Below are 23,253 nucleotides of genomic sequence, written 5' to 3' on the forward strand. Positions count from 1 at the left end.
TAGCAATGACATAATAGTATGGGGGCAACTATGTTAAAAAATATTAGTCTTGTGACGTGTGTGACAAAGTAGGACATTAACTAATCGGAGAGTTGCTTAAAGTCAACCCTCAATTGGAATTCTTGTTTAAACAATGCTAGTGGTTGCGTCCTAATATGAATAAATTGCAGAATGATCGGTGCAGATAGATAGAAAAACCTTCAATAAACATTGACTTACTGTTGGAAGTCTATATAAACATCGATCACTTATGAATAAGAAGAAAGTAAAGAAAGAAAGAAAGATAGTGGGGGGAGAATGGTGAGTGAAAGGGAACTCTATGAAGCAGCATCCCGAGGGAGTGTAACAACACTTGTAGATATACTTAATGAAGATCCATATCTTGTTAATGGAGTCTCATTTCCATGTTCAAGAAATTTCTTCACATAGCAGCAATGCATGGACATTGATGTCGCTGGCTGCTATCACCATGAGTTATCGAAAATGTTGATCACTAGCAACGGAAAAACACTCGATCTCAGTAGTTGGAGTTTTTTAAGAATATTATGTGTGATGCTTCTAATTTTTATAGTCGCAGGGTGCTTTATCAATGTACTGGAAGCGAATACCACGGCGGCAGGAATTCCTTATGACAACCGGTCCTGTACTTAGTCGCTTCTTTTATCGGATTTTTCTACGTTTGGATACATGGTGTGTTTATGTTAGAAGTTTGGGGAAAATGTAATAACACAGCAAAATGTAATCAACCGTTATTTGTGCTCAATCTCAGTGCATTGTTTATAATATCTTGCATCTCTTTCTCCCCCTGATCCATGGATAATATAGTTTGACACCTAAAATGTTAGACATTTTATGTATAAAGATTTTAATTACTCTATTTAGTGTTGTAAATAGAATCGAAATGTAGTTTGACCGGGCGATTTGCCACTCTATCTCCAATGCTTTATGGGATAGCGCCCGATCGGGCAGCCGGTTGCCTCACCCGATCGGGTGTCTTGGCAGCACTGTAGCAGACATCTCCAAGCTTGTTTCAGCTCCATTCTTTCATTCCATTCCACTTTCTACACTAGAAAACATACTTTTGCGAGCACCAGATCATGTTAATCAAGTAAAGTTAAGGGAATAAAGATGATCAATTTGATTCGCATCAGCGACGAATCAAAATAAAAAAAATGTATAGTTCTGGATGAAGAAGCCATGCATGTTGCATACATTAAAGAAAATCATCCAATTTTATGGAATGAGTGAACTAAAAAACATCTATATACTCTAAGATCCTTATTTGAAATGATAGAACAGAATGGGGGAATGAGATGTATTTCTATTTCAATTCCATTTCTACAATTTTAAGACAAAAATAACCCTTGGGGTTGAAATGATATTTTGGTCCAAAAAAAAGCCAAAAAAGTGCAAAAATTCTTCCCATTAATATTGATTCAAAATTCAGACTCGTGTGACATATTTTTAAAAAAAATAAGAGCCCCAAATTATATTATAACAAAATTTAAGAATTAAAAATTTTATTGTCTCTATAATAAAATTATGATTAATATTTTTTTATTTTTATTTACGTTACTACTACGATTTTTGCAATATCTATCGTTGCTATAGGATACCTCCTCAACCATTATTTATGTGAAGCGTGCATTTTTACATTTACTCGCCTGATTTTAATGGATGCTCTTATGTGTTTTTGTGAGCTATGCATGGGCCCACCTTATCTTTTTGACTGTTGTATTCAGATATGCATTATTTCATAGTACTGCTACTATATGTCCCTATCAGATATAGGTAATACGTTCCGTCTAAAATTATGACTTTTTTGTCAGATATGAATAGGCTGCCCTTTCTTTAATTTGACTATTGTGTTGCATTATTGCCTCACCCACTTTTCCTTTTGCTACATACTACTATATAGTAACTATGTTTCTGAAATCTCATCAGACCCACAAAGCAAAAGCAAAAGCAAAAGCAAAATCTCATCGAACTAACTAATCTCACTATCAATGGCAGATGCAGGTTGCAGGTATGCATTAGTTACCGGAGGGAACAAAGGAATCGGATTGGAGATCTGTAAGCAGTTAGCTTCCAAAGGAATTACAGTGATATTAACTTCAAGGGAAGAGAAGAGAGGCCTTGAAGCACTGCAAGCCCTAAAGGACTCTGGCCTCTCTCATCATGTGGATTTTCTTCAACTCGATGTTGTCGATTCTGCAAGCATCGCTGCTGCTGCCCAATTCCTCACAACAAGATATGGGAGGCTTGACATTCTGGTATCAATGCATATCTCATCTTCAACTTCCCACCATTAGGCTAACTTATCAAAGCAATTTTTGTGCAGGTGAACAATGCAGGCATACTAGGAGCAGAACTGGAGGGAGATGTTTCAATTCTTCAAGAGCTAGTACAAGCAAATGCTGCTACAGTATTTGCTAACTCAGAGGTTGAGACGCCGCTGCAGCTGAAAGCGAAAGGAACTATGATCCAGACATACGAGGCTGCACAAAAGTGCATACACACAAACTACTACGGTGTAAAGAGAGTGACAGAAGCCCTCATTCCTCTCCTCCGACTATCTGATTCACCAACTATCGTCAATGTCTCCTCCATCTTAGGCCACCTTCGTCTCTTGCGGAACGAGCGCGCAAATGCTGTGCTGAGCAACGAGGCGGGCCTGACCGAAGAGGCCGTGGATGGGGTGGTGCGAGAGTTCCTCAAAGACTTCAAAGAGGGGAGATTGGAAGAGAGCAAGTGGCCGAGTCACGGTGCGGCCTATAAAGTGTCTAAAGCGGCTTTGAATGGATACACAAAAGTGTTGGCTAAGAAGCACGCTGATTTCGTCATCAACAGCCTCTGCCCTGGCTTTGCGAGAACGGATATTACTAGCAATCTCGGTGCCATCAGCGCCGAGGAGGCCGGTGGGAGGGTGGTTAAGGTGGCGCTGCTGCCTCGTGGAGAGCCGACGGGGGGCTACTTGATTGACAAGGATTTATATGGTATTGCTACTTGATGGATAGCCATTGCATGTGCGTGGAATTCTTGCAATCACCACTATAGTTATGGCTGCATATGCCTTTTCCTATAAATAAGTAGCATGATATGCTCAAGAATTACTATATTAATGTTATAATTTCTGTTATAATTACTACATAATCGTGGTATTATAGTATTTACCTGCTTTCTCTTCCCAATAGACACCATCATTGATCATACAACACACAGAAGCCTTAGAACAACAAAAACACAATTATCGATTTCTAAAATTCAAAATTTGTTATTAATAATAATCAAAAGGGACAGTAAAACAATGAAACGTACAATTGATTTGTGGTTTAAAAACCTAAAAAGGAACTACTCTCTCGTTGCAAATTAAATACTCCCACCATTTTGCCTCTCCACAAATTTTAAGAAATATAAATAGAAAAACTAAGTAATACATCTTATTTTTATATACTATCTAAATTCATAAAAATAATTATATTTTTATTCGTTTTGGCCATCAACTAAAATTATTTATTTATTTTATATAAATATTAACTTTCTATTGAATGAGTTTGACCTTATTTTTTATTAACAATACTTATAACTCATGTCACCAAGTTATTTTTAATGGACAGAGGTAATAATAGTTTGATAGTAAAATATAAATAGAATAAATTAGTGAAATATAGAATTTATTAAAAAAAAATAAAAATGTAAATAGGAACATTTAGTTATAGACATTTAAAATGACAATATAAGATATTTAATGCCGAATGTCGATAGAGTAGTTAGTTAGCCTCCATTCGCTTCCTAGCTAATCATGTCGATTGAAAAATTTAGTAATAGTAATAATCGATTTATCAACATAGAAATTTTATATTAAATGCTAAATCGTGATGTAAATATAGGAAAGAAAATCAAATAGGAGTATGTTAAGGACCTAATTCCTTAACGTCGATTTCCACACAAAATCAAGAAACGAGATGTCGTCGTTGTCGAGTGCCCAACGTTGGGTCGTGACTTGGACGACAAAAAGGGGCGGTTGAGCGCGAGATCAGCCTCGTCGGCAACCTTAGGAGATGTTTCTTGTTTGCTACTCAATTGAGCCAAAAGAATGATAATTTCATATATTGATTGAATACTTAAAAAGATAACAATCTATCCTATTTATAATACTAGAACTACTACCCTAACTTAACGAACAAGAAACAAATATAAGAAAAGATATGATAATCCCTAATATATCTAAACCAAATAATAATAATAGAAAAAGGATCTAAACAAAATATGAAAAAGAGGCTCGTATCAGAGTACAAGTATACAAAGTATTAAGCATAGTACGTAACATGTTGTGATTCGTTCGCGATTCGACTTTTTGGGAATTTTGTTTGGACACGAATGTTATTTGGTTGTGGTTCCAATTAAGTTCAACACATGCAATAACGTCAATATATGACTTGATGCTTTTTGGAAGTTTGAATGCAGTGGAATGACAGTCGATCTGGGGCCTACTTTTATGATGTGAATGCAATACTTGATTGATAGCCGTTGTGTATATGTGTGGAAGACTTGGCATCACCAATATAGATTTATAGTAAGGGCATTTTGCAGTAGCATCTATAAACCCGCCCGACCCGATTGGCGGGTTTATCAATCAACGCTATTGCAGTCATCTGCCCGGAAAATATTGTGGCGGCCGACCTAGGGATTGACGGTCGTCACGGCTCCATGATTTCCTCAGTGTTAATGTGGTGGGTTTTGCTGATTTTCCTGCCTTAGTAATTTTAGTTTAGTTTTCTACTATTTAATTTCACTCTATAAATATCATGTTTTTAACCTCATTTCATCACTCCTTCACTCCAGCCTGATCTTCTCACCTCATTTATCTTTCTCTAGAAAGCAAAAAATTAATCCTGGTGGTTTTCAACAAATCCCGATGAAACTCCGATGTTCCCCGGTGGTTCCTTCTGTGGTGGTCCTTCCTTTGTGCTCCCTTCGTCCCATAAAAATAAGGACATTTTCTATTTTGGGATGTACCATAAAAATATTTCATTCTATTTTTTTAAACATCTCTCTATAATAAGGTGGGCTCCGTTCTCCACTAATAATAGTATGAATTATTTTTTCTTTCTATCTTTCTCTTACTTTACTAATTGTGCATTAATTTTCTTGTCGTCCCAAATGTCCATATTTTTATGGGATGGAGGGATTAACTTTTTTTATTAAATTAAATATGTTTTGGTATTGCCTTTAATTTATGTTATTTTGCTATTTCATTTTATTTGATAACACAAACTTTTAGTAAAAATGAAAATAGTGGTGAAATGCCCTTCATATACTTGATGGCATTTTCGTCCAAAACAAATTCGAAACAATGAAAAAGTAGTGCAAACGATATTACATCGAAATAAATGAATCTCAGAAGATATTTTCAAATGTTATGTACCAAAATTAATACCTTGACAAAGTTCGCGAATATTTTTTTTTCAGAGACCGTGTTCAATGTTCAATAACACGATATAGTTTACTCTATTATTAAAGGTCACTAGGCAATATAGGTTCCCGCTATACTCATGTGTTTTTGTGAGCTATGCATTGTCTTGCCTAATCTCTTGAATGTTATGGTCACCTATGCAAATTCCTCGCCAATTTCCTTTTGCTACATATGTTGATGAAATCTGATCGGATCCACATAGCAAAAGCAAAATATCATCGATCACTAAATAATGGCAGAGGCAGGTAGCAGGTATGCATTAGTTACCGGTGGGAACAAAGGAATCGGATTGGAGATATGTAAGCAGTTAGCTTCCAAAGGAATTACAGTGATATTAACTTCAAGGGATGAGAAGAGAGGCCTTGAAGCACTCCAATCCCTCAAGGACTCTGGCCTCTCTCATCATGTGGATTTTCATCAACTCAATGTTGTCGATTCTGCAAGCATCGCTGCTGCTGCCCAATTCCTCACCACAAAATACTGGTGGTTTCCAACATATCCCGACGAAACTCCGATGCTCCTTGGCGGTTCCTTCTCTAGTGATCCTTCCTTTGTAACTTTTTCCTATTAAATTAAGTATGTTTTGGTGTTCTCTTTAATTTATGTTATTTTGCTATTTTATTTTATTTGATAACACAACAAAAAATTAAAAAATGAAAATGGTGGTGAAATGCCATTCATGGCATTGAGCGTATTTTTGTCTAGAAAAAGTTCAAAACAGTGAAAACGTAGCGTAAACGATATTAATCGAAGTTAATGGACCTCGAAAGCCAAAATTAATATTCTCTATAGGTCACTAGATTATATAGGTTCCCACTATACTTATGAGTCTTTGCGAGCTATGCCTAATCTCTTGAATGTAGTCAGCTATGCAATGCCTCACCCATTTCCTTTAACTACATGTGTTGATCCACATAGCAAAAAAACAAAATATCATCGATCAATGGCGGAGGCAGCAGCTAGGTATGCATTAGTTACCGGTGGGAACAAAGGAATCGGATTGGAGATCTGTAAGCAGTTAGCTTCCAAAGGAATTGTGGTGATTTTAACATCAAGGGATGAGAAGAGAGGCCTTGAAGCACTGCAATCCCTCAAGGACTCTGGCCTCTCTCATCGTGTGGATTTTCATCAACTCAATGTTGTCGATTCTGCAAGCATCGCTGCTGCTGCTCAATTCCTCACCACAAAATATGGGAGGCTTGACATTCTGGTATCATTTCATTGTATCAATATATCTAATCATATTCATTTTGAAAGCAATTTTTTTGCAGGTGAACAATGCAGGCATACTAGGAGCAGGACTGGATAATGTTTCAAATGTTCAACTTCAAGAGGTGGTAGAAGCAACTGCTGCTGCACTCTTTGCTAACTCAAAGGCTGAGACGTCGATGAAAGCAAGTGGAACCATGATCCAGACATACGAGGCTGCAGAAGAGTGCGTGCAGACAAACTTCTACGGTGTAAAGAGAGTGACAGAAGCCTTCATTCCTCTCCTCCAACTATCTGCTTCACCAACTATTGTCAATGTCTCCTCCATAGGTGGCCACCTTCACCTCTTGCGGAATGAGCGCGCAAAAGTTGTGTTGAGTAACGAGGTGGGCCTGACAGAGGAGAGCGTAGATGGGGTGGTGCAAGAATTCCTCATTGATTTCAAAGAGGGGAGATTGGAGAAGAACAAGTGGCTGAGTCATGGTGTGGCCTATCAAGTCTCTAAGGCAGCTTTGAATGCATACACAAAAGTGTTGGCTAAGAGGCACACTGATTTTATCATCAACAGCCTCTGCCCTGGCTTTGCAAGAACGGATTTAACTGGCAATCTCGGTGCCATCAGCGCCGAGGAGGCTGCTCAGAGGGTGGTCGGGGTGGCGCTGTTGCCTCGCGGAGGGCCGTCGGGCGCCTTCTTTTACGACAAGGATGTGTATGGTGCTGCTACTTGATGGATAGTGTCTGTGTGTGGAAGATTAAAATTTTCAAAAATAAAATTATAAAGATTAAAAATAAAGTCAGGAAAATAATAAAATAGCTATTTTACCCTTTAAACTATAAACTATGTCACATGGTCAAATTACGATCATAAATCATGGTGTATCAATGTCTTTAAATCCTTAGTTCATTTCGCAAATTCAATGCGAATATCAAGTCATTGTCGCACAATTGACGATTTCAGCATCGTCTACTGGACATAGAATTGTCAAACAGGCTGCCCACCTCGAGCCATACAGTTTAGGGCCTAACCCAACATAGGCCACCACTGGAGCGGATTGTGTTGGACTAAGTTTTGTTTCATAAATTCTGATTCAGACCAGGCTAGGCCCATCCCATCTTAGGGGTCGGGCTTATGCTAACCATATTGGATTTGAGCCGTGTTGGGATGAGTCAGCCCAAGTCAATTCACAACTCTAGCTGGAACTGCATCACCAAGAGCCCGACAAGGTGAAAGACATTATCAACAACAAATGAAATATGTAAAGCTTACTCAATATTAAAAACTAAATATGGGTGTGAGTTGACCAAGTGGTAGAGTGGTGAATTATCACCTATAATCAACGATTCAACTCCCACCCTATTGTCTAATATTGCTCAAATTATCTATCGAGGTTAAACGTTTTGACGGAGAGATGGGTAGTTTGAGCACCAACTTCTCTACTATTTATTTGTGGATATATTTAGCCCCTTGTAGATTGATGAACACAACATACATTATCTAAAGGTGATTCATCTAAACAAGTGAAGAAAAACGAAAACAAAGTGGCAAGAAACAACATAAAATTCTCCTTATTCCTATACAACACAAATGGAAAAAAAAAACATGTTGAATATTGGTGGACTTCATTTGGGCCTGGTTTATTTGTAGCCCATGTGTATCTTAATTGGGCCTGACCCAATTCACTCACCTCTCACTCCTGGATGCCGCCACGTGCCCCTCTCACTCGGATCCTTGTCTCCAGCCGTTGGATCCAGGTTTGTGTTTGTTATGAGAGTGAGACCCTTGGTCTTTCTCAATTAATTCTCATATTCTCACTCTCTCTCTACTCTCAGACGCTCTCTCTCTGTTCTCTCGCTCCCTCTCTTCTGTTCTTCTTCTCCGACGGTTCTCCGCCGGATTTCTGATGCTCTCTCACGGTTGAAAGTGTAGAGGAGCTTGCTACAGTAACTAGGGAGGCAACTGCTTCGGTTGCTGAGTAGTTGGTGAACTAGGGTTTTGTTTTGGAGCGTGTTCTGTGAGGTTTTGTTTCTTGAACGGTTAGATCTGGTGTTTAGGGGTTGTGTTGGCCTGGAATCGGGAGTGTGAGGTGATTCACCGGTTGATTCGGCGGTACTCCTTTGGATCTAAGTTCTGGAGAATAGGCTGTATCATCGGCGGGTGTCTGAGCCGTTGATTGTTGTTTCTTTCATGTGTACTTAAGTTCTCTTGTCTATTTGTGACAGATCTGAGAAGATCTGTTTTCTTGTGTTACTGACTCGTTTACTTAGTGTACAGGTTGAAGGAGCTGGAGATAGGAAGCTATCGTGAACATGTGTAATAGATAGCTTACTTTTCTGTAATCTGTATTTGAGATTGGTTGTAATCTTGAATGTATTATCAGTCGCTTGGTTGGAGTTTGACTGAGCTCCCTATTCAAGAATAAAGAGGTCTTGGTAATTAGTGAACCCGATCTAGTCTGATCCCTACAGTGGTATCAGAGCCACGGGGGGACTAGATCGGCACGCCAAGTCGCATAAGGAGGTGGGCAAGTGGAATCCTCCTTCGAGAGGGGGTTCACTCTGGTAAATTGGCTGTAACCTTCTTGTTTTACTGTTTTCTGTTGTAGTTGCCAACCTTAGGCTTGGGTTATTGTTGCTGGTAGTTGGTTCTTGGCAAGAACTTAGGTTTTATTTGCTTTCTTGTGTTCTGTTGTTGCTTCTGCTGTTGTTTGGTAGTGCTCTGTGTATCTGACCTCATTTCACTTGGCCACCAAGCACTGATACTGCCAAAGTGACCCCCTGCGCCCTCCAAGAGTGAGTGATTGCGAACTGGGATAGCCTTTGCCAGTGTGCTCGTGACAGTCAGGGATTTTGAGGCTGGTTGTCTGTGAGAAAGTGTGTTCTAAGTGTTTGCTAAATGTCTCTGTGCTTTAAGGTGTGTAAGGCTCTCTGTGTTTGTCTTGCTTCTTGTGCTCTTGTGAAAATCTTTGCAAAAATGACTCAACCTGTTGGTTTGATCCCTTTCAATGGTAAAAATGATTTTGTGATCTGGAAACAGAAAATGAAATGTGTTTTGATTCAACAAAAGGTGTTTAAAGTTGTTGATGGTTCCTTACCTGAGGGTACTGATCAGGATAAAATTGATGAGATGAATGAGTTGGCTAGAGCCACTATTGTGTTAAATCTGTCTGATTCTGTGATTAGGAAGGTTGATCATATTGAATCTGCTTCTGAAATGTGGAAAAATCTTGATACTCTGTATACTGAGACTTCTATGTCTTCTAGAATGTATCTGCTGGAAAAATTGTTCAAATTTAAGCTTGATTTGTCTAAAGACATTGATGATAATATTGATAAATTTCAGAAGCTTGTGCAAGACATTAAAAGGTCTGGTGATAAAACTATAGATGAATACACAAGCATAGCTCTTATGAATGCCATACCTGATTCCTATAGTGATGTTAAAGCTGCCATTAAGTATGGCAGGGATTCTGCCCCCCTTGATTTAATTGTGAGCTCCTTAAAATCTAAAGAATTGGAATTAAGGGAAAGAGCTGCAGATAAGAGTGCTTTTAATAAGGCTCTAAATGTTAGAGGTAGATCCCAAACTAGAGGGGGTAAAGACTCTAATAATGGATCAGGCTCCAACTCTAAGTCTAGAAAAAAGTATAGATCTAGATCCAATAGCAGGGATCCTAAATCTTTTAGGAAGTGTTTCAATTGTGGGGAAGTAGGACACTATAAAAAGGAGTGCACTAAGCCTAAAAGGAAGAAAAAACCCCAATAATGACACTCAAATTGAAAATCTTGCTAATGTGGCTAAGTATGATGCTGATAATGAATGTGTTTTCATGGTGCATGATCTGATGTTTATTAATGCCTCTCCTGATTGCCCCTTTACCTCAAATGACTGGCTCTGTGACTCAGGTTGCACTTATCATGTTAGTCCTTACAAGGAGGTCTTTTCTGAGCTAAAACCTGTTACTAATACTTATGTGTCTATGGCTGATGATAAGAAATGTGAAATTCATGGTATTGGCACTGTGTGTTTAAAGTTTGACAATGGTTTTGTGCTCTGTCTGAAAAATGTGAGATATGTCCCTGATCTTTGCTACAATTTGATGTCTTGCACTGCTCTTGAAGCTGCTGGGATGGGGGGAAAGTGGGGGGATGGTGGCATGAAAATTTGCAGAGGATCTATGTGTCTCTTTAAGGCCAGCAAGAAATGTGGTTTATATGTCTGCAATGCAGTGCCTCTGTCATGTGAAAATGCCTATGCTAATGTGGTTAAAAGTAATAAAACAATGTTATGGCATGAGAGGCTAGGGCATATGAGTCAAAAAGGTTTAAACATTCTGAAAAAGCATGCCATTTTATCTGATTCTGATGTGGTTGATAGTTTACCTTTTTGTGATACTTGTGTGCTGGGTAAACAGCACAGGGTCTCTTTCCCTTCTCCTGTGCCTACTAATGTGAGTAACTGTATTTGGAATATTTGCACATGGATGTTTGGGGGCCTGCCTCTGTGTCTTCTCACTCTGGTTCAGTGTACTTCCTATCCATTATTGATGATTTCTCTAGGAAGGTGTGGTGTTTTCTCATGAAACATAAGTATGATGTCTTTGAGAAACTAAAAACCTGGAAGATTTTGATTGAAACTCAAACTAGTAAGAAAATTAAAGCAATCAGAACTGATAATGGCTTGGAATTCTGCAATAAACAGATTGATGACTTATGTGCTGCATATGGTATTAAAAGACATAGAACTGTTCCTTATACACCTCAACAAAATGGGGTGGCTGAAAGGATGAATAGGACTTTGCTTGATAAAGTAAGATGCATGCTTAGTAAATCTGGTTTATCTAAGAAATTTTGGGGTGAGGCTTTGTTGACTGCTGCTTACTTGATAAATAGATCTCCCTCTGTGCCTCTCAATGGACAATGTCCTGAATTTGTGTTTACTGGTAAACCTATATCTCTTTTTCATCTCAGGGTGTTTGGCTGTGCAGCTTTTGTGCATAACAAAACTGATAAACTTGAGCCTAGATCTAGGAAAGGTGTTTTCCTTGGATATCCTGAGGGTGTTAAGGGTTATAGGATCTGGATAAGGGATGAACCAGGGTTTAAGGTCATAATTAGCAGGGATGTTGTCTTCAATGAAGCTGAATTCCCTTGCCTAAGGTTGACAGTTGACCAAACTCCACAATCTGTGGACAATGAACCTCTTATGGAGGTGGAGTCTACAGAGCCACTCACTGGTGTGGAGAATCAGAATGATACTCCAAGTGAGGTGGAGCAGCCATTCTGGAACACTTACCCAGTCTTTACACCTGATGAGACACCCAATGAGGGAAATTTAAATGATATTGTGCCTCAAAATGTGGATAACATGGCTGATAATAATGATATGCATGCTAGTCCTGTAAGGAATAATTCTCCTGTCCAGAATATTATGCAAAGTCCCTCTGGGGTGCAAAATGCCATTGATGATACTGACTTGAGCAATTATGTGTTAGCTAGGGATAGAGCTAGAAGACAGAATGTTTCAAAACCTACCAGATTTATTGGCTTGATTGCTCTTATTAATTTGGCTTTTAATGTGCATGAGTCTGATGGGGATGAACCCCAATCTTATAAGCACGCAACTAAATCTATGTTTTGGAATCAATGGCAAAAGGCTATGTTAGAAGAGATGCATTCTCTTAAGATTAACCTTACCTGGATACTTGTTCCTTTGCCTCCTGGAGCATCTGTGGTAGATTGCAGGTGGTTATACAAACTGAAAAATGAGGTGGAGGGTCTGAGGTACAAGGCCAGATTAGTTGCAAAAGGGTTTACTCAACAAGAGGGGGTAGACTACACTGAAATTTTTGCTCCTGTTGTTAAATTCACTACTGTCAGATTGATGCTTGCTTTGTGTGCTCACTTTAATTGGGAATTAAAACAGATGGATGTCAAAACTGCCTTTTTGCATGGTGATTTAGATAAACCTATCTACATGAAACAGCCTGAAGGCTTTGTTGATCCCAAGTTTCCCAATCATGTGTGTTTACTAAAAAAGGCTTTGTATGGTTTGAAACAATCTCCTAGGCAATGGAATATTAAGTTTAACAGTTGTATGCATAAATTGGGTTTTGTAAGAAGCACTTTTGATGCATGCTTATATGTTAAGGATCTTGATTCCCCTGAGCCTGTGTTCTTGTTACTGTATGTTGATGACATGCTTATTATGGGACCTTGTCTGAAAACTATAAAGTCTGTTCAGTCTGCTTTAAGTGAGAATTTTGACATGAAGGATTTAGGTGATGCTCAGAAGATCTTAGGGATAAATATTTTCAGAGATAGGAAGGCTTCTACCCTTGTGTTGCATCAGGAACCTTATGTGTGCAAAATTCTTAAAAAATTTAACATGTTTGATTCAAAGCCTGTCTCTGTTCCTCTGGCTTCTCATTTTGTGTTGAGTAAAGATCAGTGTCCTCAAACCAAGTCTGATATTGATGCTATGAAGAAGATTCCTTATGCTAATGCAATTGGGTCTGTAATGTATTTGATGGTAAGTACTAGACCTGATATTGCCTATGCAGTTTCATGCCTCAGTAGATATATGTCAAATCCTGGATCTGTGCATTGGGAAGCTCTGAAATGGCTACTGAGATATCTCAAACATACTGCAAGATATGGATTGTGTTATTCTAAGTGTAAAGATGGTGTTTCTTTAACTGGTTTTGTGGATTCTAACTATGCTAATGACAGGGATAAGAGGAAGTCAACTACCTCCTATGTGTTTACTGTTTGCAGCTCTTGTATCAGTTGGAAGTCTCAATTGCAGCATATAGTGGCATTGTCCACTACAGAGTCAGAGTACATTGCTATCACAGAAGCAATGAAAGAAGCAGTTTGGTTAAAGGGAGTTCTCACTGAGCTCAATTTTCTGAAGCTATCTCCCTCTGTGTTTTCTGATTCTCAGTCTGCAATACAGTTATGTAAAAACCCTGTCTTTCATGATAGAACTAAACATATTGATGTAAGGTTCCATTACATTAGGGACATAGTAGAAAAAGGTGAAGTTTTTCTGCATAAGGTGCACACTGATAAAAACCCTGCTGATATGGGTACAAAACCTTTGCCTGCTGAAAAACTTATTTTCTGCATTAAATTCCTGCATTTTGATTTAGGATAGTTGCATGTCCCGGGGATAAAAAGACCTCAGTCATCCTACCTTCCTTGGTAAAGCTGGTATGAGGACTGAGGCAAGAAGCCCTCCTAGACTAATGGGTTTAGTCCCTCTGGTGTCTGGAGGCAGTTTGGTGGTTCCCAAAAAGCCAGTGGACTTTGTCCTTTGGGGCTGAGGGGGCTGCCATATAGGCTGTGATGAATTAAACCTTAGCCGGTTGATACTAGCTGGTTTCACAGAATGGAAGTCCAAGGTGGAGTATGTTGAATATTGGTGGACTTCATTTGGGCCTGGTTTATTTGTAGCCCATGTGTATCTTAATTGGGCCTGACCCAATTCACTCACCTCTCACTCCTGGATGCCGCCACGTGCCCCTCTCACTCGGATCCTTGTCTCCAGCCGTTGGATCCAGGTTTGTGTTTGTTATGAGAGTGAGACCCTTGGTCTTTCTCAATTAATTCTCATATTCTCACTCTCTCTCTACTCTCAGACGCTCTCTCTCTGTTCTCTCGCTCCCTCTCTTCTGTTCTTCTTCTCCGACGGTTCTCCGCCGGATTTCTGATGCTCTCTCACGGTTGAAAGTGTAGAGGAGCTTGCTACAGTAACTAGGGAGGCAACTGCTTCGGTTGCTGAGTAGTTGGTGAACTAGGGTTTTGTTTTGGAGCGTGTTCTGTGAGGTTTTGTTTCTTGAACGGTTAGATCTGGTGTTTAGGGGTTGTGTTGGCCTGGAATCGGGAGTGTGAGGTGATTCACCGGTTGATTCGGCGGTACTCCTTTGGATCTGAGTTCTGGAGAATAGGCTGTATCATCGGCGGGTGTCTGAGCCGTTGATTGTTGTTTCTTTCATGTGTACTTAAGTTCTCTTGTCTATTTGTGACAGATCTGAGAAGATCTGTTTTCTTGTGTTACTGACTCGTTTACTTAGTGTACAGGTTGAAGGAGCTGGAGATAGGAAGCTATCGTGAACATGTGTAATAGATAGCTTACTTTTCTGTAATCTGTATTTGAGATTGGTTGTAATCTTGAATGTATTATCAGTCGCTTGGTTGGAGTTTGACTGAGCTCCCTATTCAAGAATAAAGAGGTCTTGGTAATTAGTGAACCTGATCTAGTCTGATCCCTACAAAACACAACACTAACAAACTGAATCTCAAACTCCCTCACAACATAGAGTCAGTCCTAGCAGTCAACCTCCTAAAAAAGTTGCTCGGAACCGAAGGCAGCTTGCTCCTAAACCTTGGATGCCTCATCACATACAATCCCCCCGCCAGCACCACCACCCTCACCGGCGTCACGTAAAGCACCACCGCCGCACACAGGCAGAACACCAGAAACAAGCTCGTCGCCCTCGGATCCCTCCACCTCAGCACCGAATGCAGCCTCTCCCCCTGCGTCGCCACGTCCCCCACCACCGTCTGTATCCTCCCCGCCACGCTCCTCAGCCTGTCGTACCTCATCCGCACCACCTCCCCCTGCCTCGACGTCGGGAACGTGACAAACTCCTATTTTTTTAGTTCACTCTTTTGATTTTCTTTTTATGCTATTTCCACTCTATAAATACCCTATTTTCACCTCATTTCATCAATCCTTCACTTCAATCTCTTCTCACCTCATTTATCTCTTTCTAGAAAGCAAAAAAATGAATCCAAGTGGTTTCCAACAAATCCTAACGGAACTCCGATGTTCCCGACGATTCCTTCTTCGGTGGTCCTTCCTTGGAGTAACTTTTTTTTATTGAATTTAGTATGTTTTGTATTGGCTTTAATGTATGTTATTTGTTATTTTATTTCACATGATAAGACAATTTTTTTAAAAAATGAAATTCCCTTCATGGGTTTGAATCAAACCGTTTCATGGTATTTTCGTCCAAAAAAAATTTGACACAATAAAAAACGGTATTGTATCGAAGTTAATTGACCTCAGGAGATATTTTCTATTCGGCACGGGTTTTAAGAAATGTTAAGAAAAGTGAGTGGAAAAAAGTTAGTGGAATATGGGTCCCACTTGTATATATTAGTTTTACATGATATGGGAGTGAAATGAGTTGGTGGAATGTGGGGCCTTTTTACCATTTATGGTAATTATGAACTGAGACTCCTATTCGCGGACGGACCAAAATAGAAAAACGGGACTCCTATTCGCGGACGGAGGGAGTACTTAATAACTAAACTTTCGTTTATTTAATCATATAGAGTGGCACAAAATGAGTATAGAAAATGTTCATTAATTCTATGGGCTCAATGCTCATAGTTAGAGCATCTATAAGGGGAGAAGGTATATAGAAAAGATATACTCCCTCCGTCCGCGAATAGGAGTTCCATTTTTCCATTTTGGTCCTCCGCGAATAGGTGTCCCTGTTCATAATTACCATAAATGGTTAAAAGACCTCATATTCCACCAACTCATTTCACTCGCATATCATTTAAAACTAATATATACAAGTGGGACCCATATTCCACTAACTTTTTTTCACTCACTTTTCTTAACATTTCTTAAAACCTGTGCCGGATAGTAATGGGACTCCTATTCGCGGACGGAGGGAGTATTACTTATTTACCTTCTTAAAAAATGAAATATACCCTTTTAAAAAGTAACACATTCCAAAGGAAAAGGTATATAGAAAGGTAAATTATGTTTTAAAAATAAAATAATAGTACAAAATGCATTAAAAAATATAAAGTGTAATACCTTCTCAAATACATTTCCCATTGGAGAAGGGTTTTTCATGAAAAGAAGGCAAATATGATAGTTATAAGATTTTACATCTCCATTGATGGGGAGGTAAAGATACCTCTTCAAAATGGGTAATACCTTCTTAAATACCTCTCCCATTGGAGAATGATTTTTTATGAAAAAAAAGGTAAATATAGTAGTCATACCAGTTTACCTCTCCATTTATCTCTCCCCTTGAAGATGCTCTTAGTTGTTATAACAGATGAAGTTATTTTTTGAATGCATATTATGTTTATCTTCATATTCATTTTGAAAGCAATTTTTGTGCAGGTGAACAATGCAGGCATACTAGGAGCAGAACTGGAGGGAGATGTTTCAATTCTTCAAGAGCTAGTACAAGCAAATGCTGCTACAGTATTTGCTAACTCAGAGGTTGAGACGCCGCTGCAGCTGAAAGCGAAAGGAACTATGATCCAGACATACGAGGCTGCACAAAAGTGCATACACACAAACTACTACGGTGTAAAGAGAGTGACAGAAGCCCTCATTCCTCTCCTCCGACTATCTGATTCACCAACTATCATCAATGTCTCCTCCATCTTAGGCCACCTTCGCCTCTTGAGGAACGAGCGCGCAAAAGCTGTGCTGAGCAACGAGGCCGGCCTGACTGAAGAGGCCGTGGATGGGGTGGTGCGAGAATTCCTCAAAGACTTCAAAGAGGGGAGATTGGAAGAGAGCAAGTGGCCGAGTCACGGTGCGGCCTATAAAGTGTCTAAAGCGGCTTTGAATGGATACACAAAAGTGTTGGCTAAGAAGCACGCTGATTTCGTCATCAACAGCCTCTGCCCTGGCTTTGCGAGAACGGATATTACTAGCAATCTCGGTGCCATCAGCGCCGAGGAGGCCGGTGGGAGGGTGGTTAAGGTGGCGCTGCTGCCTCGTGGATGGCCGACGGGGGGCTACTTTATTGACAAGGATGTGTATGGTATTGTTACTTAAAGGAATTCTTGGGATCACCACTATAGTATATAATTCCATATGCCTTTTCCTGTAAAAGAAGTAGCATATGTTTATGTTCAAGAATTACTATATTAATGTTATAATTTTTACTTATACGTGTGGGCGGATGGACACTACATAACCGCTGTGTTTTATTTACTAGTTTCTTCTTCATAGAACAAGAAAAACACATGAATAATCAAACACAATTATCGAGTTTCTTAAATTCAAAATTTATTATCGATTATTAATCAAAACGGACAATAAAATAATGAAACGTAGCTATTTATAAGTGGTTTAAAATCCTAATAAAGGAATTACTCTCTCATTGCAGAATTAAATGCTCCCATCACTTTTCCTCTCCATTAATTTGAAGAAATATAAATAAGAAAAATTAATATAGTGTGAATCCTATTTTTATATACTATATCTACATTCATAAAATTAATTACTCTCTCAGTTCAAATAAATATGAAATGTTTGTTTTTCGGTACTAGATTTTATATAGTGTTGTTTTGTGAGTTAATGAGAGAGTAAAGTAAGAGAATGAAAAAAAGTAGAGATGATGATGTTTTCATTTTAGAAAACATTTCATTTTAACGCGACAACCCAAAAAGAAAAATGTCTCATTTTTAATGGGAGAAGAAGAGTATAGTACTTTTTAGCCGTCAACTAAAATTAGTACTAACATTTTTTTATTTAATGAGTTTGGTCTCTTTTTTCACTAACAGCTACTCCGTATACTTAAAATTCATGTCACCAAGCTATTTTTAACGGGGAGGTAATAGATAGTAATAGTAGTTTTATAGTTAAACATAAATAGAATAAACTAGAATTTATTAAAAATAACAAAAATGTAAATAGGAAGATTTAATTATGGACATTTAAAATGACAATATAAAATATTTAATGGCGAACTGAATTAGTTAGTTAGGGCACCCGCAACGCGTCTCGCGGGTGTCCCTTATCTCGTTCCTCCGAGACGAGACGGTCGCGGGACGCGTTGCAGCGTCTCGTCTCGTCCCCAGCCCGCTGAGACGCCCATCCCACCGAGACGGCGCGCAAGCTGTCTCTCCACGCGCTCCCGCGACGTGGCGCGCTCCCGCGCTATGCGTGACGCCCACTCGCCGACCCGCGAGTGAGCGTCGTCACGCTGATGCAATAAATAATTTTTTTTAAAATCAAATTTTATAAAAAAATTAAAAAATTAAAAACGGCCATATGACAGTTCAACGGTAATTTCAAATTTTTTTATTTTTTTCTTTTTTATTTTATAAATACTCCTCATTCACACACACAAACACACATCTATTCTTTTCAAATCATCTCTCTTTCCTCTTCAATTTTCATCTCAAATCATCTCTTTTATTCTTCTACCAAAGTTAATCCATTCATGGATCCATTTGAGCAAATGCGTCGAATAATAGAAGAATCACTTGAAGAAGATCGACGTAGGGAGGCGGAGGAAGCTGCGTCGCCCCAAAGACGATCCCGGACTTACATCCATCGTAACCGGGAGGAAGCCGCCGCAAGGTTAGTACGCGGCTACTTCTTTGATAACCCGGTATGGGGAGATACCTACTTCCGTAATGCGGCAACTGTTATTTCTCCACATCGCAAATACATTGGCAGCCCGGGAAGAGTTCTTCCAAGAAAGGTTCGACGCCGTCGGCCGTCCCAGCCACACGACGCTGCAGAAATGTACTGCAACAATCCGTTAGCTTGCGACTGGACAAACGGCGGATTTGGCATGCGTACTTCGGGGTCCCCGGATCGAACAACGACGTCAACGTGCTCAACCAATCCGAACTCTTCGCCAATGTTTTGGATGGTAAAGCGTCGGCCATCAACTTCAACGTGCTCAACCAATCCGAACTCTTTCCTCCTTGTTATAGGAGTTGATTTGTAATTTCCTCCTTCATATATATGATATATATATATATATGAAGTTAATTTAAAAAAAAAAAAAAAACTTCATCGCTAACAACCGACGGTATAAAATGGGGTACTATCTTGCCGACGGCATCTACCCGAAGTTGCCAACCTTCGTGAAGACGTTCAACAGGCCGGTGAACGAAAAGCAGACTCTTTTTGCGCAGAAGCAGGAGGCTGTTCGCAAGGATGTGGAGAGGGTGTTCGGGGTTTTCCAAGCGCACTTCAACATTATCAAAGCCACGGCTCGTACGTGGTTCATGGAGAGTATGGTCGACATCATGTATACGTGCATAATCTTGCACAACATGATTGTCGCTGACGAAGGACTTGAGGCGGGAAATTGGTTCGACCCAGAAACCCCCGGAAGCTCTACCGCAAGTAGTTCGCCTCGCAGTGGAGTGCATCCGTCTTTGCAAGATCGGTTGTCTATTCGGGCAAGGACACGTGATTCTACCGCCCACGCTCAACTCTAAGATGATCTAATGGAGCACATTTGGGCAAAATTTGGCAACCGGTAGATGCACATGATCTTTCTTCTGCTTCTTTGCGCTTTGAGATTTTGAATTTAGAGAAAGCGGAAGAAATTAAATTATGTATTTTTAAATTTTTTAGGATTTTTAATTATGTTTTTTAAATTTTTTTTAAGAATTTTAAGTTGTAATTTTATTTTATTTAATGAAGTGTGTTTTTATTAATTGAATTTGTTGGAAATAAAAAAAATGAAATTGAATGAATAGTTAAGGGATGAGATAAGAGGCGGATAAGAGATGGAGGGTTGCAGGTTCTGTCTCTTAGTTAAGAGATGGAGTGAAAGTACCGTGGGGCCCATGAATAGTTAAGGGATGAGACGGTTAAGAGACATATAAGAGACAGCGTTGCAGATGGCCTTAGCTAGCCTCCAACATACTGTTCGCATCTTAATCATGACCATTGAAAATTTTGAATTAATTAGACCATCTCCAAGGTACACTAAAACCTAAAATGAGATAGATAATTAGTTCGAATAGTACTCCAAAATCAATCTCATTTTTGGATGTTTGAAAAAAATTACCTATCTTTAGGTTTACACTAAACTCAAACTCAAAAGCTTTTCAAATTTTGTGAGTAAAAAGGGATAATATAGAGAATATTCTTTTAAGTTTGGATTTTGTGTAAATCATTGGAGTAAAATCATATTTGATGTGACATTCACACTAAAACATGTTTGAATTTAGTGTAAATTGTTGGAGATACTCTTATAATAATAGATTATCAACTTAGAAATTGTATATTAAATGCTAAATCGTGATGTAAATATAGGAAAGAAAATGAAATAGGAGTACATGTCTACAAGTTATACATCAATTAAGAACAGTACGTACGTAACATGTTGTGATTGGTTCGCGATTCGACTTTTTGTGAATTTTGTTTAGACACGAATGTTACTTGATTCCAAGTTCAACACATGCAATAACTTCACTATATGACTTGTTGCTTTGTTGAAGTTCGAAGACTTGGGATCACCATTATAGATTTATAGTAAGGGCACATATTGGAAGAACACTTGTAATTTGTAATTTTTGTTTTCTTTGTTGGGGCTCATCACCCTAGTATTTATACTGATATTTAATACTCACCAAAGTACTCTACTACAATGAATGGTGGGCGGCTGATTTATTCTTTTTTTAACACATTATAGATTTATAGTAAGGGCACTTATAGTAGCGCCTAAAAACCGAATTAGTGGATTTATCAGCGCTATTGCAGCCATCCGCCCTAAAAAACATTGTGGCAGCCGACCTAGGGATTGGCGGTCATCTTGGCTCCGCGATTTCCTCGACTCCGATTGGCGCTATTGCGGCGGGTTCTGCCGATTTTCCTGCACCGTCATTTTGATTTTTTATAGTATTTTCACTCTATAAATACTCTGTTTTTCACCTCATTTCATCACTCCTTCAGTCCAGTCTCTTCTCATCTCATTTACATCTCTTTCTAGAAAGCATAAAGTGAATACTGGTGGTTTCCAACATATCCCGACGAAACTCCGATGCTCCTTGGCGGTTCCTTCTCTAGTGATCCTTCCTTTGTAACTTTTTCCTATTAAATTAAGTATGTTTTGGTGTTCTCTTTAATTTATGTTATTTTGCTATTTTATTTTATTTGATAACACAACAAAAAATTAAAAAATTAAAATGGTGGTGAAATGCCATTCATGGCATTGAGCGTATTTTTGTCTAGAAAAAGTTCAAAACAGTGAAAACGTAGCGTAAACGATATTAATCGAAGTTAATGGACCTCGAAAGCCAAAATTAATATTCTCTATAGGTCACTAGATTATATAGGTTCCCACTATACTTAAAGAGTTTTTGCGAGCTATGCCTAATCTCTTGAATGTAGTCAGCTATGCAATGCCTCACCCATTTCCTTTAACTACATGTGTTGATCCACATAGCAAAAAAACAAAATATCATCGATCAATGGCGGAGGCAGCAGCTAGGTATGCATTAGTTACCGGTGGGAACAAAGGAATCGGATTGGAGATCAGTAAGCAGTTAGCTTCCAAAGGAATTGTGGTGATTTTAACTTCAAGGGATGAGAAGAGAGGCCTTGAAGCACTGCAATCCCTCAAGGACTCTGGCCTCTCTGATTATGTGATTTTTCATCAACTCGATGTTGTCGATTCTGCAAGCATCGCTGCTGCTGCCCAATTCCTCACCACGAAATATGGGAGGCTTGACATTCTGGTATCATTTCATTGTATCAATATATCTAATCATATTCATTTTGAAAGCAATTTTTGTGCAGGTGAACAATGCAGGCATACTAGGAGCAGGACTGGATAATGTTTCAAATGTTCAACTTCAAGAGGTGGTAGAAGCAACTGCTGCTGCACTCTTTGCTAACTCAAAGGCTGAGACGTCGATGAAAGCAAGTGGAACCATGATCCAGACATACGAGGCTGCAGAAGATTGCGTGCGGACAAACTTCCACGGTGTAAAGAGAGTGACAGAAGCCTTCATTCCTCTCCTCCAATTATCTGCTTCACCAACTATTGTCAATGTCTCCTCCATAGGTGGCCACCTTAACCACTTGCGGAACGAGCGCGCAAAAGCTGTGTTGAGCAACGAGGTGGGGCTGACAGAAGAGAGCATTGATGAGGTGGTGCGAGAATTCCTCATTGATTTCAAAGAGGGGAGATTGGAGGAGAACAAGTGGCTGACTCATATTGGTGCGGCCTATCAAGTCTCTAAAGCAGCTTTGAATGCGTACACTAAAGTGTTGGCTAAGAAGCACACTGATTTCATCATCAACAGCCTCTGCCCTGGCTTTGCAAGAACAGATTTATCTGGCCATCTCGGCGCCATCAGCGCCGAGGAGGCTGCTCAGAAGGTGGTCAGGGTGGCGCTGCTGCCTCGCGGAGGGCCGTCGGGGGCCTTCTTTTATGACAAGGATGTGTATGGTGTTGCTACTTGATGGATAGTGTCTGTGTGTGGAAGACTTGGCATCGCCATTATAATAAAGCTCCTTATAATAAAAACTACTATTACATGCTTATATTCAAGAATCAAAATATTAGTTGTATTAAGTATATATATTTTAAAAGAGTTGTGATCATATGATAACCCCTAAATCACGTAATAACCCTATAACCAAATCTGAACCACACATATTTTCTAATCTTGTGGCTGAGATTCAAACTTAGATTTACTTCATAAAAAAAGCGCGGGGGGTAAATATGTCATTTCCCTCATTTAATTTCTGAATTTCGCCAAATATCACGTAAAATGATAAAATGATATATGTTAGGTTTATTGCATAGAATGATAGTTTT

General features: G+C 39.1%; 4 protein-coding genes across 5 annotated transcripts; all 4 read left to right on the forward strand.

Moving 5' to 3' along the window:
• The first annotated feature begins 1,896 nt into the window (after positions 1–1,896).
• Positions 1,897–3,169, forward strand: LOC121762040 ((-)-isopiperitenone reductase-like). The gene is made up of 2 exons (XM_042157788.1): positions 1,897–2,273; positions 2,342–3,169. Exons 1-2 carry the CDS (start codon positions 2,007–2,009, stop codon positions 3,008–3,010), a joined length of 936 nt encoding a protein of 311 aa, XP_042013722.1. The 5' UTR covers positions 1,897–2,006; the 3' UTR covers positions 3,011–3,169.
• A 2,754-nt stretch (positions 3,170–5,923) lies between these two features.
• On the forward strand, positions 5,924–7,638 carry LOC121762039 ((-)-isopiperitenone reductase-like). Of its 2 annotated transcripts, XM_042157787.1 has the most exons (3): positions 5,924–6,052; positions 6,395–6,686; positions 6,748–7,638. In XM_042157787.1, exons 2-3 carry the CDS (start codon positions 6,420–6,422, stop codon positions 7,411–7,413), a joined length of 933 nt encoding a protein of 310 aa, XP_042013721.1. In that variant the 5' UTR covers positions 5,924–6,052; positions 6,395–6,419; the 3' UTR covers positions 7,414–7,638. The 2 variants fall into 2 exon arrangements, with proteins under 2 accessions (XP_042013721.1, XP_042013720.1); XM_042157786.1 differs by having other exon boundaries at positions 6,052–6,686.
• Positions 7,639–16,577: 8,939 nt separating this feature from the next.
• Positions 16,578–17,507, forward strand: LOC121760371 ((-)-isopiperitenone reductase-like). The gene is made up of 2 exons (XM_042156053.1): positions 16,578–16,616; positions 16,839–17,507. The coding sequence occupies exons 1-2, from the start codon at positions 16,578–16,580 to the stop codon at positions 17,505–17,507; spliced, it is 708 nt and encodes a 235-aa protein (XP_042011987.1).
• A 4,276-nt stretch (positions 17,508–21,783) lies between these two features.
• On the forward strand, positions 21,784–23,014 carry LOC121762038 ((-)-isopiperitenone reductase-like). Its single transcript, XM_042157785.1, has 2 exons — positions 21,784–22,165; positions 22,227–23,014. Exons 1-2 carry the CDS (start codon positions 21,797–21,799, stop codon positions 22,893–22,895), a joined length of 1,038 nt encoding a protein of 345 aa, XP_042013719.1. The 5' UTR covers positions 21,784–21,796; the 3' UTR covers positions 22,896–23,014.
• The last annotated feature ends 239 nt before the right edge of the window (positions 23,015–23,253 follow it).

This window comes from Salvia splendens, chromosome 13 (assembly GCF_004379255.2).
Source record: "Salvia splendens isolate huo1 chromosome 13, SspV2, whole genome shotgun sequence".
Taxonomy (NCBI): Eukaryota; Viridiplantae; Streptophyta; class Magnoliopsida; order Lamiales; family Lamiaceae; genus Salvia; species Salvia splendens.